This window comes from Telmatherina bonti, assembly GCF_933228915.1.
Source record: "Telmatherina bonti genome assembly, chromosome: 7".
In the NCBI taxonomy this organism is placed as follows: Eukaryota; Metazoa; Chordata; class Actinopteri; order Atheriniformes; family Telmatherinidae; genus Telmatherina; species Telmatherina bonti.
The window spans coordinates 21,963,073-21,978,072 of NC_136625.1; the positions used below are offsets into that span (position 1 = coordinate 21,963,073).

General features: G+C 37.1%; 1 protein-coding gene across 4 annotated transcripts in view; it reads right to left on the reverse strand.

Annotated features, from left to right (window-relative positions):
- The window catches only part of kmt2cb (lysine (K)-specific methyltransferase 2Cb), a 78,327-nt gene that overhangs the window by 21,546 nt on the left and 41,781 nt on the right, over positions 1–15,000 (reverse strand). For all 4 annotated transcript variants that reach the window (XM_079243514.1, XM_079243513.1, XM_079243512.1 and 1 more), the window contains 19 exons: positions 14,918–15,000; positions 13,998–14,102; positions 13,727–13,908; positions 12,972–13,136; positions 12,765–12,871; positions 12,546–12,617; positions 12,180–12,392; positions 11,653–11,772; positions 11,274–11,399; positions 11,014–11,144; positions 8,551–8,743; positions 6,277–6,369; positions 5,972–6,019; positions 3,002–3,142; positions 1,266–1,298; positions 954–1,100; positions 720–861; positions 394–623; positions 205–278 (listed from right to left, as the gene is read on the reverse strand). The exon at positions 14,918–15,000 is cut by the window's right edge and continues 22 nt beyond it. In XM_079243514.1, coding sequence (XP_079099640.1) covers positions 205–278; positions 394–623; positions 720–861; positions 954–1,100; positions 1,266–1,298; positions 3,002–3,142; positions 5,972–6,019; positions 6,277–6,369; positions 8,551–8,743; positions 11,014–11,144; positions 11,274–11,399; positions 11,653–11,772; positions 12,180–12,392; positions 12,546–12,617; positions 12,765–12,871; positions 12,972–13,136; positions 13,727–13,908; positions 13,998–14,102; positions 14,918–15,000 — 2,405 coding nt within the window. The remainder of the gene's footprint in view (positions 1–204; positions 279–393; positions 624–719; positions 862–953; positions 1,101–1,265; positions 1,299–3,001; positions 3,143–5,971; positions 6,020–6,276; positions 6,370–8,550; positions 8,744–11,013; positions 11,145–11,273; positions 11,400–11,652; positions 11,773–12,179; positions 12,393–12,545; positions 12,618–12,764; positions 12,872–12,971; positions 13,137–13,726; positions 13,909–13,997; positions 14,103–14,917) is intronic.

The window sequence follows — 15,000 nt, forward strand, 5'->3', positions numbered from 1 at the left end:
TTTTAATATTATCATAAATCACTGAAGAGGAAATTCAGTCTCTGAAAGAGGCCTCTGCCAGTTAAAATTATTTTTAATGAAATTAACTGCTGAGACTAGTGGCTATGCAGGACTTTGTGTGTTAATTAGCTCAGTGAATGGTTGGATCGCACATTGCACTTTCAAAAGGCAGCAGGCCAGATACAAGACTTTTAGTAAACTTACCACATATGGGGCCCTGTCTTGGGAACTAGCTTTCCTCCAAAGTTTAGCAATTTGCTTTACTCTGGTAGACCAGTCTGTTGGAAAATTATACAGTGGATACATGTGAATGACCTCATATTGGCAAAACTAAAAACATACCAAACAAGATCAAAGAGAAAACATATTGAACCTTTGGCACCCCATACTCACCGGGATATTCTTCTTTGAGGTTGGGAAAATTGATATTGGTATACAGGACAGGTGCAACGGTGGCTAGTTCTCCAAGTGTCTCCTCCTTCTCCCATTTCAGTGTACTCCTTTGGGCATTTGACATGGCTTCAGTCTCCCCCTCTGGCAGAGATCCAGGGGGTGCAGGGCCATGGGCAGGGGAAGGCCATGGACCAACTGCCTCTCGAGGCATCCGATTAAATTTTCTGTCCCTGGAACATCAAGAATAATAAAGGATGGAGAATGCCTATCAAGAGAATAAAGTGAAAAAAAAAACTTTGGTTTTAAAATTGGAGACAGCGAATTACCTTGGATTGTCAGTGAAAGGCATGCGGTTAAGGGGGGAAAAATTTTCTGGAATGCAAGGTCCAGTTCCGGGATTTGTAGGGAAACGTTGGTTTGGTCCCATCATACCATTGATCATTGGCATCCTTGGAAACATTGAATTTCCTACACAAACAATTTAAGAGGTCAATAATCTGAACTCATTCTTCAAAACGCTGTTCAGGTGTATGACTATGATAAAGTAATTACAAACTTACCTGCATTGGGATGAGGCATACTAGTGCCAGGTGTGGCAGGGAAGGGCCCTGAAACCTGGGGGTGAGGCACATGTGGTGGAGGAGGTTGGCTCGTGCTTGGGCTAAGGACTGCTGTGAAGAGATCCTCCACATCCTTGCCCTCCAACTCTGTGAAAGTGTGATAGCAAAATAATACCCGACATGTATGACACCGTTTAGCAGAACATTAAATGTTTTATGTTTTATTAACTAGATATGGTTTGTTCACAAGTAAAACAGATGAAAAAAAAAATTACTAAAATTTGCATACAGAAAAAAGAAAAAAAAACTCACCTGGAATTTTGTTAAGCTTACTGAGAATTGATTCTGAAAGAAAAAATGAAACAATCAGAAATTATCATTACTCTGAAGAAAATCTTAAAAGTTGCACTGTAAAACAAGTGTATTGATAAAAGTTGTATTTTGTTAAAAACTATGTGAATCTCTCAGATACAGGAACTTGTGTTTTCAGATGGATCCTTTAACCATTTATTTGTGCTTTCAATCCATTCTAGTGACCTGTGAATTTAGTGAAAATCAGTCAACAGCGGGAACGGTTGTTTTCAGACACTATTAATCTGCTGTAGATAGTTTCCTAGACCTGCAACTTCTTTTATTCTTCACTCATCCAGGTTTTCTAATTTATTTACAACACATTTTGCATAATGCTGCAATATGCTCTTTTTAAAGGACTAACATTTTTATACTTTGTTTGAAAAACAAAGTTTATTTGAAAAATTGTATTGGGTATTTTATAAAGATTGATTAGAGAAATAGAAACATCTGTGGCTTTACAATAGGTCGCCTACAAATATTTTATATATATATATATATATATATATATATATATATATATATATATATATATATATATATATATATATATTTATATATATATATATATATATATATATCAAAAGAAATAATTTAACATTGCAAAGCTGTGTGTTATACATCAGTAGCTGGTTCTTTCACTGATTTGTGTGCTTGCTTAAATGCATAATGAAAAATACTTTATTTATCCTCGAGGGAAATATGTCAATGGTAAATGGCTTTTTAAAAAAATGTAAAAGCAAAACAAAAAAAACAACATTACACTAAAAATAATTAGGTAATTAGGCAGTACTGTACATTAGTGTACTGCTTTATACACTCAGCCACTTTAGTAATGAAACCTGTTCAATTGCTGGTCAACATAACAGCTAATGAACCAAGCTCCTAGTTGTAACTCGTATTTATACATGTAGACATGATTAAGACAGCTTCCTGAAGTTTAAACTGAGCATCAACATGATGAAGAAGAGGGATTTACTGATTTAAGATTCATGATGTTTGGTGTAAGGCTGGCTGGTTTGAGAATTTCAGAAACTATTGCTCTACTGGGATTTTCACACGGAACCATTTCTGGAGTTTATAGAGAATGGTATGAAAATGAAAATCTGCAGTGAGTGATAATTACTTCAACAAAAATGTACTGTTAATATAACAGGTCAGAGGAGAATGGGTAGGCTGGTTCAATGTATTAGAAAGGCAACAGCATGTCAAATATCCACTAGTAATAACCAAGGTATGCAGAATACAATCTCTGAAGCACAACGCATCGAACTGAGGCTGACTCACACAGGTGCTGCAACTGACTGAGATGGGTAGGATGAAAGGGGTGAGGGCTGTAAAACAAGTTTGCTTACTTGAAGGACTACTGTAGTAGTGACCATAACTCGTCTAGTTTATTAAAAAACAGTCCCTAGATTTGCAGGGTTTCTTGGATTGGAAAAACAAGCACTCACAGAAAAAACACATATCTCTTCATATCGTAACCAGTAAATATCTCATTTTATGGCTTTTTTGAAAACCTAATATTAATTAAATATCTATATACCACATGGTCCATTTTTTGATATGGACCCAAGGATGAATAAATTATTTTTTATCCTTAAACCTGGTATAAAAAAATGCATTAAGTGTTCCTGCAGAAAAAAATCTGTTTTTCTTGTACTGCAAAAGATGAGTGTCTGTTCTCCTACACTGACCATCAGTAACCATCTTGTCAAGCTCTGGGCTGAGAATGCCATCCAATGGTTCCTCTGGCATTGCTCGAGGTGTCCTTCGGCCAGCCTGAGACTGAGATGTAACTGGGGAATTGTCTGCCAGGGGTCCAATGTCCAGACCAGCTGTGGAAACACACAGACATACAAAAATAAGTCATATCATACATGTGCAAACAATAAGAATAACACAGCCTATAGATAAACTCAAACTTGAAAGCAGTGTTTATTTTACTAGCCTGTGGAATACCATCAGAGCTGTACAATATACAATTACCTTTACTTCCTGTTTTTTTTTTTTTAGTGAGGGTTTTGCACACAGTTACACCTGTCTTTCAACACTCTTTCAAACAATCAGTTCAAGGCTCTACACTCACCTTTTCCATTGGCTGCACTGTTGCGCCTGACTTATTAATTTAAGTGCACCAGCAAAAAAATTTGAGGAGCACTTAAATTTCCCAGCTTTGTGCACTGTTTTACATTTTAAGGATTGTGGTTTGAACATTATCTATACACACTTAAGGTTCCTAAATTACTGTGAACAAGAATGTGGTGGAAAAAAAAAATGTTTATCTGAAGTACAAATGTTAAGTAAAAAACATTGTTTTTTTTAGTTTTTTTCTTTAAAGATGCACTTTAGATTGATGATCCGTTCGTTCTTCTTCACGTGAAATTTCTGGCTTAACTTCTGTGATAGACTCGTCTGGCTGTATTATATGACCTGTTCATTTTTAAATTAAGTCTGATTCTTCAGAGCTTCTGATAGTCAGCTGTTTAACAGTGATAGCATGGATTGCATCTTTTTTTTTTTTTTCTTTCTTTCTTTTTTTAAGCTGTTGTATTTTCAATGCAGTATTGGTAGATCTGACAGAGGTGCCATAATTTGACCGCAGTCCCTAAAGTAGATTGAGTTCAGGATTATCCACTTTACTGTACCTGAGCTAAGGAAACTTAAAGGGATACCATGTACGGGGGCTGCCTATTTTCAGAAAACAGACATTGTAACTTTGCAGGAGGGATCTGTCTCTCATGGGATCATGTTGATTTGGAGTGCTTTGTTTACAGTTCTTCTGTAAACACACAAGGCTCTGTTTTGTGCTACGTTTTCCTTCTCTTCGAATGAAAGTTTGCCATGGCTGACAATGTGAAAACGGTGTCTGAAGAGGCCAGAAGGACAAACCGGGAAAGGGATCGCTTAAGAGAAAAGATATGAGTCAACCCTGACAAACAATTCGCTCGTTAGAGTCTCATAAAAGAACAGTGTGAATGCAAAGCCCAGTCATGTTTGCCTCAGTATTATTAGACTGATAATTTAGCTCTTTCTTATTTACATCTTTCAGTAAATGCCTGATGAGCTGCAGAATGTTGCTGTGTACATTTGTGTCTTTATTTTGATGTTTAGTAGAAGCTAAATGCAGCTAGTTGAAGCTAATTGGCTACAGAGCAAAACTAACGTGACTCCTGGAATATTTCATGCAAGTTGGGCAGTTTTGCATGTAAGAGATGGATTTCCTGGCAGAACGATTAGCAACTGGCCTGGTTTAGTTTTATCGTTTACATACGCTGTTCAGTAGGAAGCAGCACTACTGTAATGTCCCATAAGCTAAGGGCTAATGCTTTAGCATTTCATAACAATAAGTTGAGTTGCCAAAGTTGCTACTTCATTTGATACTCAAAATTATAATTTACAGTAATGTTTTGGAAGCAGTTTTAATTTTAGGACAGTGTTGTGTGGCCTGTGGGAGGTTACTGGTTTAGAGCCAGTAGTAGCCAAAAGTTACAAGGGATCACTTTAACCTGCCAATAATTTTGTCTTTTCAGGTTTGGTTGTCTCCAGCACAAACCTGGGCTCTGGATCATAGTTGGATGCCATTTCAGAATTAAAAATGGAATCTGACTCAAAAACCAGACAAAGGCCTGGGAATTAGCATCTTACCAGAGACTGGGAAGACTGATGTCTGGATAGTTACCTCAGAGTGATGAAACTGACCAGGGCTGGCACTGAGAACATGTGGATTTGAAACTGTATTTGTCTTGAAGAAAAAACTTTCAATGGGTCCATTTTTCTTGTTAAGTGACTCTCCTATGTTATTCATCAAAAGCACTGGATGCCTGTTGCACACTGGTTGCTAATTAAAACTAACGCGTAATGCAGTGTGCAACTGTCAATCAGAGCTAATCAAAAGCAAAGACCCACTCATTTTTCTGCCTTCAACTGTTTTGTTTGTTTAATCTCAGGTAAGAGGAGAATGAGCACAAATATGCAGAAAGACATTCAGGAAGTTTAGGTCCTAACTCTACATCTACAAAATGTTAGGCGCAACAGTGCATCCAAGAAAATTAATTGCTGTAATCAAAACTTTGGTCAAACTCCAGAACCAAAAAGTTTCTTTGAAACAAGAAAACATCTAATTATTCAGTTTCTTGCACATTATTTGAGAGGCTCCACATTAAGTAGCTGGATAAACTTTTTAAAATTAATTTATTAAAAAACATAAAAGACATAATTTTGGCATTGGCAAAATATATAGCATCATAGGAACATCTATGACCATTTTATTTTAAAGAAATACACGAACTGCAGAGGTTTTAGTCATGAAGCCAATAGGATGAAAGCAGAGGTTCTAATTGCTTCTAAAATGCTCATGTTTGAATGCCAGGATGTCCTTGTCAGTTTCTTTGCTGTCCCGCAGACACAAGCTTGGCCAATATGAATGTATGAAAGGGTATTTAGAGGTTCAAGAACACAAGGACCGACACACCATATGCATTTAAGTGACTACTGAAGACTGTGTTAGAAAAGCAAGGAGTTTATGAGAGTTAAATTTAAAATGATTGTGAAAATGCCGAGTATAAAGCAGGTTTATGTTTCACACATGCACACCCAAACAGACGCACACTGTAAGAGAGGAGGACGCACTAAAGCAGGGTATTAGTAGGCCATAGCACCCTTACCAAAAGGAGGAGGTGAGCTGTCAACCTGGAAGGGACAAAAATCAAGACCTACAAGAACCCAAAACCAGATAAAATGAGTGAAACAAAATAAGACAGAACAAGCAAAACATGACTGACGAAAGAAAAAAACTAAAGATCAACAAACGAAAAGTATAGTTAAAGAATATGGCATTAAAGAAAATCATTGAGGTGGTGAACACAAAATAACCTGCTCTTTGGGAAGAGGGGTCTGATTTTTAAATCTACAGTGGGTGACTTTATATAAATTGTTGCCACTGTGACTGCCTGTGAAATACATGACGCACCAGAGTCACTGCTTGGCTTTCCGAGCATTCCCAAGATGTCTGCATCAGCGTTCAGAACATCAGATAGATCAACTAATGGTTCTTCAGACGTCTCTGTAGATGGGGGTGGGGGAAGGAACAAAAGAGAAAAAGAACAAAAAAAAAAAAAAGAAAAAAAAAAGTCACAAATCATAATGATGGGAATGAACATGAGTGATTTTGAACCATTTGTTGGGATAACATGAAGAAATTGCTTAAGAAAACTGTGAAAAACTCAAATGGTCAAAATCTGCTGCGTTCCACAGCGTTATACAGTCCATATGATGTGTTATGCTGTGAGAGAAGGAAAAATTTTTAATATCAATTATAACATATGCAGGATTTTGATAAGAATAAATTTGACCTCTTATTTTGAGTCACTAATATGGTCAAAATGATAAAGTAATGCTTTTTAGGATCAGTGTTATAAAAAACAAAAACAAAATAATTAAATGAAAATTAAAAAACAAAAATGTAGGGCATTTTAAAGGAGAGTTAATGATCTTGAAGAAACAATTAAAATATATCAAACAGTATCATATTTTATCAAAAGCTGAATGGAGGTTTCTCAGATTTGTAAGCCATTAACTTCAAAGTCTGAGTACAGTAAATTCAGAAGTTTGTGTAGAAACCGATTTTCAAAATTTAGTTTTAAAAACATGTTTAAAAGGCTGATCTTATGTTTCAATAAATTGTGGATATAGGCTTTTTAGAGGCTTCAGGACTTTCAGGGCAGGCGTGAAATCCAGTGATCAAACAGTAGGTGCTCAAGGCAAAACCGAAGCCAATCTCACCTCTAATATTGCACCGTCACAAAGAGGCTTACAACAGTGTTAACCTGGAAGAAACTGGCATTGAAACTAACTCTGTATCTGACAACTAGCTAGTTACCGGTCTATTTCAGTCAAGACCGTTCCCAACATAAACATCCAGGGCATTTTTTTTAGAGAAGCTAAAAGACTATTTCGACTCTTGGTCTGCTGTATTACTTTTGCTCTTTTTATTTTAGATATTGAACCTAAAATGGCAGATATATAGGTGACATTATAAAAAGAAAACAACAAAACAATGTTCTACTGGATGTTTAAAATTTCATCCCGATTCGATTCAGATTTTTTGGGTGCTGATTTGATTTGAATTGCAATTCTCACTTGCAATTCTTATTGCTGATTTTTGTAGATTAAACACACACAAAAAAAGTACAAACTTTTTTTGCTCACCATTTTTCTTAATTTCAATTAGGAAAAAACAACACAGTAGCCAGACCATCATTCTGCTGCTTTCATGCCCGAGAAGACAAGTAAAAGATCAATAAAAACAATCAAAGTGAAAAAAAAATTAGCATGGCTTATTTTTATTTTAAAAAAAAAAAAAACAATTTTAAAATTGTGAAACAAAAAATCCTGACATTCAATTTTCCCACCCCTATTGTAAATAATGTGAAACTCATTTTGAGACATTTTATGCTGTTAGATGCACTAAGATGTTATACAAATATTAAGTGGGCTTACAGTGTTTTTAACTGCAGTTTACTGACCATCTCAAAACAGGAATTTTCAACTTATAGATCTTGTGCTAATATGCCGACATGGGCCGGAGGGAGTTTTACTGTAGAATCTCTTAGTTGCAGATGAAACACTGAAAATTGAGTTATGATGTGAATCTAGTTGGAGACAGGCTGTGTTTAATTGTAAACATTTTTAAAGACTTCATTCTTGCCAAACTTAACATCTCTGCACATATTGAATTTTTTGGTAAAAATTGTGACAGTTTCCATGAATTCATTCTGGAGTATCAACTGTGACTATTCTGTTCAGAGGCACGTGGTCTTTTGTTTTCCAGCTGCATGTCAATTTGTCTCAATACAAAAAGTAAACGTCATTTGTCAAAACCAGAAAGATCAAGAGTAAGACAAAGGGGAAAGGTGAAACAAAGCAAGATTAACTTACACTTAATACTAACTAAAGATTAACCCTAAGCACTTAGAGCCAATGTTACAAAGTTTAAACAGGTTTCCAGCGAACATGCAGCATGATGCCCATTTAAAAACTGTTAACGCTCTTGCTGGATGATGACATAGCAGGAAATAAGGCAGAGGCATTTCTGGGATTGAATCATTTGCTGAGTACCAGAACAAAAATGATTATACTGTTTGCGTTCGCTCATATCAGATATAAAGTCAAACACACTGCTGTGATTCAGTAAATTATTTAATTTTTTTAAATGAAAAAAGGAATGGAAAAATTAAAAACATACCTGGTGCTGCTGGTCTGGTTGAAATGGACGTTGCTGAGGCACTGAGCAGCGGGTCTGATGTTGAGTGTAGGAAGCGCGTAGAGGGGTGCTTTCTCTCTGCTTGGGTTTGCCCATCCTCCAGTAAGCCTGTTTCAGCCCCATGCTGCCTACTTTGCTTGCTTTTGTCCAGTAGATCCTTTCCAAAGAAAGCTTCCTAAGCATGACAAGACACAGGAAGAGTCACCTCTATGTTGACATGTGTCATACTAAAAACAAATTATAATTGCGCAATGTAATTAACAAAAACAAAATGATTGGAATAACTCATAAAATCAATATTTACTTTTCAGCAGATGACAGAAAACATCAAATGATGAAAACATAATTTTCTTATTTCATGAAAAATATAGCTGATCTTTAATTTGATGGCAGCAAGACATCGCTAAACAACTGGAACATTGGTAAGAATTTAAAAAAAATTCTAGTGTCCACAATTCCTTCCCAATCACGATCAACCAAAACCCATTCTCAGGGGGAAAAGACAGATCAGTAGTTTCTGCATAAAGTTGCTAACAAACAGGTAGACATAAACATGGGGAAGGAAAGAAGAAACCCTCCTTGGCAGAGGGAATGAAATCTTCAACAATAAATTATACCACATTAATTGGGTTAATTGGCAACATGATGGCTATAAAAAAAAAAGGAGCACCTTAGAGAGGTAAAGTATCTCAAAAGTTAATATGGGCAGAGATTTAGTAGAGATTTAGTGTGCATAAAACCACAGAAACAAATAGTTGGCCAATTTCAATGTAAAATTACAAAAATGTTCCATAATTTAGAGTAATTAATACCTCCAGCAGATTATCATCATCTGAAAACATCTTGGTGACATTGAAAGAAAAGGCACTGTCAAAGTCTAATGGTATGTATGGTTTTATAGAAACAAATCCATCTTCCCATCTAGATGATAAGCCTTGAAAGGAAGATCTTTCAAATTTCAGCCAGACGGTGTTAAACCACATTTTGCATCTATCACAACATCCCAGATTCAGTGTAGAAAGTCGGCGTGCTGGGTGAGCCTGCCTAAAGTCTAGCTCTTTCACCAATTGCTAAATAAAATATTTAGCATATTATTCAACCCAAATATGACAAAGATTCCTCTTGGCTGTAGAACAGCTAAAATCCTATATTAGTAGAGAACGGGACAACACTGTTCTCACTGAAGTCAAGCAATTGATCAAAGTTTTAGTGGATGCTTGTTTGAAGATGAGGGGAAGCTAAACAATGGTAAATATTGCCACGTTACTTTTCATAAGGGGGATGTGAAAGCAAAAAAAATATTTTATTACTGTCTTTTTCATTTGTAGTTTGCCATTTTAAACAGTAAAACAAGATTCCTGTCATCATATACCCTGATTAAATAGATATGAGCTAACATTTGCTGAAGGCTGATAGCAAATTAAACAAAAACTGTCAAACAAATGCTGACCTTACCTTTGTGGGCGCCAACTTTCCTACACCAACTGTACTTAAAAGTGTTCAACTGTCCTCAAAAACATGAAAATACAGCTCAGTGTTGTGCTCAGACATTAAAAGCCTGACGTGTTGTAAAGTCAATAATAAATGAAATGTGCTTCACTGTGTCAGACTGTTACATTACTCTTCCCAGCACCCTCTTCCCAGCAATGTGGAGGAATAAAGAGCTGCACTGACAGCTGCCGGTGGGCTTAATGCACATCTCATATCTATGTTTTAGTCAACACAAGGTGAGACTGAGATACTGGCAAGGGACAAGAAACCTTGAAGTCATCTGCACTTATGTGTCAATTTACAACAGAGACAGCGGCCATTTAAAGAGTTATGATCAGAGAAAAGTGTCCTCCACTGAGAGTTCTTTAAGGCTGTTCCCATTTCAAAAAAGGTTACAAAAGAAGCAGCATGCACTCAAGTTCTACAGATGGTTTCAAGGCAATGCACTTTGGATCCCCAACCTTCCCAATGGTGAGATAAAAAGCATTTCATGAAGATATGCTATGACATGAACAGACAACCTCTGAATATGAATGATGCATTTGCATGACAAAATAGATTTAATAATAGCTTATAAAATGTAGCTTTAACTAAAGCAATTATTTAATTTAATTTTTTTTTTGCCAATAAAAAGACATTTTATAAAAATGCCTTTTTATAAAATACAATTAAAAAAAAAAGTTGTATAAAAATGGTAAAAAAATTATTAGGTTTATATACCTAATACTTCCTATGCCATTTTTTAAAATATTGCACGCTATCAAAGGTGCTTCTTTTTGCTATCAGCATATTTTTTGGCTATATTTTTTAATTTATTTATGTAAATAATCCCACTTCAAGTACATATGGTGGTATATGCAATAAACTTAACACTCAACATCCCGTTTCTATTTTCCTAAGCTTAAGTGAATAGTGATTATGTCAAACACCATGCCTACAACCACATTTACGCACTTGTAGATAGGTGGGAAAAGCCTCCTCTAGTTTAGTTTTCTTCTTTCGATAGCGTTTCTTTATCTTTTCTGGGACTTCTGGTCCAGGAGGCATCTCGTCCACAGGAGTATCTGGCAGTGCCTCTGTCCAACCTGCAAAGAAAAAGTATATGAACACATAAACAAAAATGAAATAATCTGAAGAAAGTGCTTCAAGTCCAAGCATAAATTGTGATAATGAAACAGGAGCGTAAATAATGTTGCTAATTCAGGTGCACATACCTTCATCTCTTCCCATGGGATTCTCTGACACAGAGCCAGAGGAGTCCTTCCTGCAGAGGGATCGCTTAGCTTTACCTGGACCTTGGCCTGGACGGCTCCTCTGGCGGACCATGAACCCCCCAATGCCTTGAAGAAAAAAATCGGTCAATGTATTTTCCTCTTGTCAATACAACTTCCACTGCAATTATGGAAGTAATAAATTTGAAATCCAAGCTGTTAATGTGTGCTTCTACCAATTACCCAATGCATTAAAACACCAGACAGAACCTTCTGTGCATCAGACACCGTGAGATGGCAGTGCTTTGAAACAGCTACGTCAGCCATGCACTGCACCATTTTATGCTTCAAGGGAGCTGTCTCCTCCAATCAGGTGCCCTACCCGGCCGGTACGGTTTCCTCTTCCTCTTCTTGCCGCCGTCGGCCCCCTTGGAGTCATCCTCCACTGGCTCTCGCTCCAGGCTTGAGTCAGACTTTGTCTCACAATCAAGGAGCTCCGCCTCTGTGAAAGTGAGGGAGAATTGATGATGAGTGACAGCTCTGCAGCTCAGAACACCCCAGCCAGGCCCCTCAACTCAGCACCCCGGTCAATTCTAACTAAACCCCACTCGATAACAGGATATTAGTCTGATTAAAATGCAGTTTGCTAGTCCCACAACTACAAATGTTCCTTTCCAGTGTGACTTTTCTGTTTTCTATTCAATTAATAATGTACACACTGATAGAACACACACAAAATTAGACCAAATATGCTGTAGTGAGCAAAGGTCTTGTGAGAAAGAGAGAGCAAGAGAGAGAACATATCTGAACATGACCATTATAATTCATCTTTTAGGATCCAAGTATTGAGGAGGGGCAAAGTGCACTGAAGTGAAAGAACTAACGGAATAAACTTGAAGCAACAAGTACCTCTGTTGTCCTCCATGTCTTCATCTCGAGAGAGTTCGGAAAGTGGGTCCACAGGTGCTTGAAGGACTGCCACGCTGTTCTGGTTAATGATCTTAAGCTTTAATTTCGGCTTAGGTTTCCGTCGGCGCGACGCTGTAGCAGATAAGCTCTGGAGCTGGCAAAGTCCTGACTCTGTCAAACAAACTCCATCCTGGGTGTACGTCCTTGACAAATCTGAGTAGACAAAAAAAAAAAAAAAAAAAAAAAAAAAAAAGATTGTGTGACACTAGAGTGACCATGTGACCTTTAGATCAATATCAAATCACCTGCCAGAACAGAGTTGAACAATTCTTTTTGGGACATTTATTATACAGGTTTTATATTTACCGATTTCTTTAGCCTTTGTGACAACTGGCATCATAACCAGTGGCTCAGTAATGTCTCTGGTCTTGGTCACAACTGCAGCAACCCAAACACGCAGAAGCAAAAGATTAGCAATGGGATAATGGCATTTTTAGTTCTATTAACTCCATGGAAGAAACACACAAAAAACTTTTTTTTTTTTCTTTTCCAAAAAGGCACCTAGTTGAATCATGGCACCCCCACCTTTAGTGGTTTTGAAATTTCGACACATTGTGCAGTCGAAGCTGCTCTCGGCAGCTTTTTCCACATCTTCCTCTGAGTGGAGACTTTGACAGGAGGCATGAAACCACCTAAGGATATGAGAACAGGTTTAGATTTGTGCCAATTACCACAGAGATTCAGTTGAAACTCGTCTTTCTGAGATGGCACATTTATAGAAACACTGCATACCTGTCACACTGACGGCATTGCACAATGATTGTGCCTTCACTGTAGTCCAGCAAGCAGACTGGGCATGTTGCAAGGCTGGCACAGGGAGCACACTGGGTATAATTATTCTGCCACTCACACCTTAGTCCTGGCGTGGTGGCACCACATTGGGTACAGGACACACACCTGCAGGAGATGAGGAAGACAGAGGTCAAATAAAAGCTGCTTCAAAAATGCTAAACATATAAACATATTTTTACATTTGTTTTCCGTAATTTCCATCATTATTTTGGTTTTGATTTTGTAAAAGATGGTCTTAAAAAAACATATTTAAGGTATTTATCAAATAGTTAGTGGTTAAATGGTGTTTGTTATTTCACCACTCACCAACACAATTTTTAGCACATCACTCCAGTGTTGGCATCATTGCACTTGCTTCCAGTTTACAATAGGGTCAATTTTAAAGTTCTGTTTTATGTTTTTAAGATGCATATTTGTCCACCTTGAAGAAGGGGATCCAGCTCTTTTTCTGTTTGTGACCTCTAAGCTTTGGCTCAAGCTTCCACTGTACATAAGACAAGCCACTAATGTGTCTTATTTCTGCCCTATGTTTTACCTGTTGTGCGGGACAAAATGTTATATAAACATAATTGGTATGGTGAAGGAATATATAAGTAAATCTGCATAACTTTCCAGATGTGACACAAGTTCAGTAGTAATTTAAATGATATTCTGCTTGCAGGAGATTTGAGTGAGATGATCAAAGACTTGCTAACCACTTGCACTTCCAGCTGTCCTTGGGAACATTCTGCAGAGGAGGGTCCAGGCAGTATGTGTGATAACTGATGTCGCAGTCATCACACAGCAGCAAACGTCCAGGATCTGTAGCTTGGCCGCAGGCCTCGCATACTGTACACTCCAGACAGCGCCAACCTTTACTTAGCACCACCTTGGTGATCTGGGTTAAAGTAATTGACATGACAATTATGCATGTGTTTCTGAGCTGAAGCACATCTGCATTTTACCAACTTCATAAAGACGTTGTACCTTTATGCCCACACAGAATGGATGGTAACACTGGCCACACTGAGCACAGGCCAAAAGACGACCCTCTGCACCAAGACCAAAACTTCCACACACCACACACATGTCCTAAAAGGAAAAAAGAAAAGACATGAATTAATGAAGTAAGAACCGGTTAGTTGTTCCTGCTTTAACAGTTAAAATACTTTTTATTTCTTTGTTAAGAACAAACAGTCAGTTTGTCATACTAACACTGCTGAACTGCATATTATTTGCTTAGACACCCGGTCACACATGGTTTTCTTACCAGCACAATAAAATGAATTTTAATTTATATAGTCACACATTGTTTTTTTTTCAGTGTTTAGGACAAACAAGAAAAAAACAAAACAACAAAAGTTGTCTTGATGAATAAAAGCAGTGCAGCTAATGTCATTCCAATTTACACATGATTACACTTGATAAGCAACATAAAAGGCATTTATGACCAAATTGGAAAAACCAGCCTATGAGATCTTTTTATAAGTATAAATGGCAGCTTTTTTTTCCCAGCCAAGACAAAATCCAGCAGAGGGTGAAGTAGATACCATTATGGAGAACCAAGTGAGCAACATCATTTAATAGCCAACATTAAATTTTTTTTTTTTTTTTTTTCGATTAAAACACATTAAATTTGAAGTGACTGCTGCCTAAAGCAGCTCAGTAATCATTAAACAAAAAGGTAAAAGACATTAACGTTTCAATATGCTTCTATATTAAATGACAGACTGCATTTCCTGCAGGCAGCTGGCAGTATCTCCACAGAAATGGCATATCAAGTGGGAACAATCTTTAAGCAACTATTTAATTCTAGGTCATCTAATGGGAACAGTGAAATTCACCGATAGGAATTTCAAATGAACGGGCATGAACAGTCAACTTCAAAACAAATAAATAAAAATTACCTGTTTTAGTGTGAAACTGTCGTTGCTGGAGAAGATGACAACCGTGTTATGCATTGCATTTTCCTCCTCCTCCTTCACAGGGT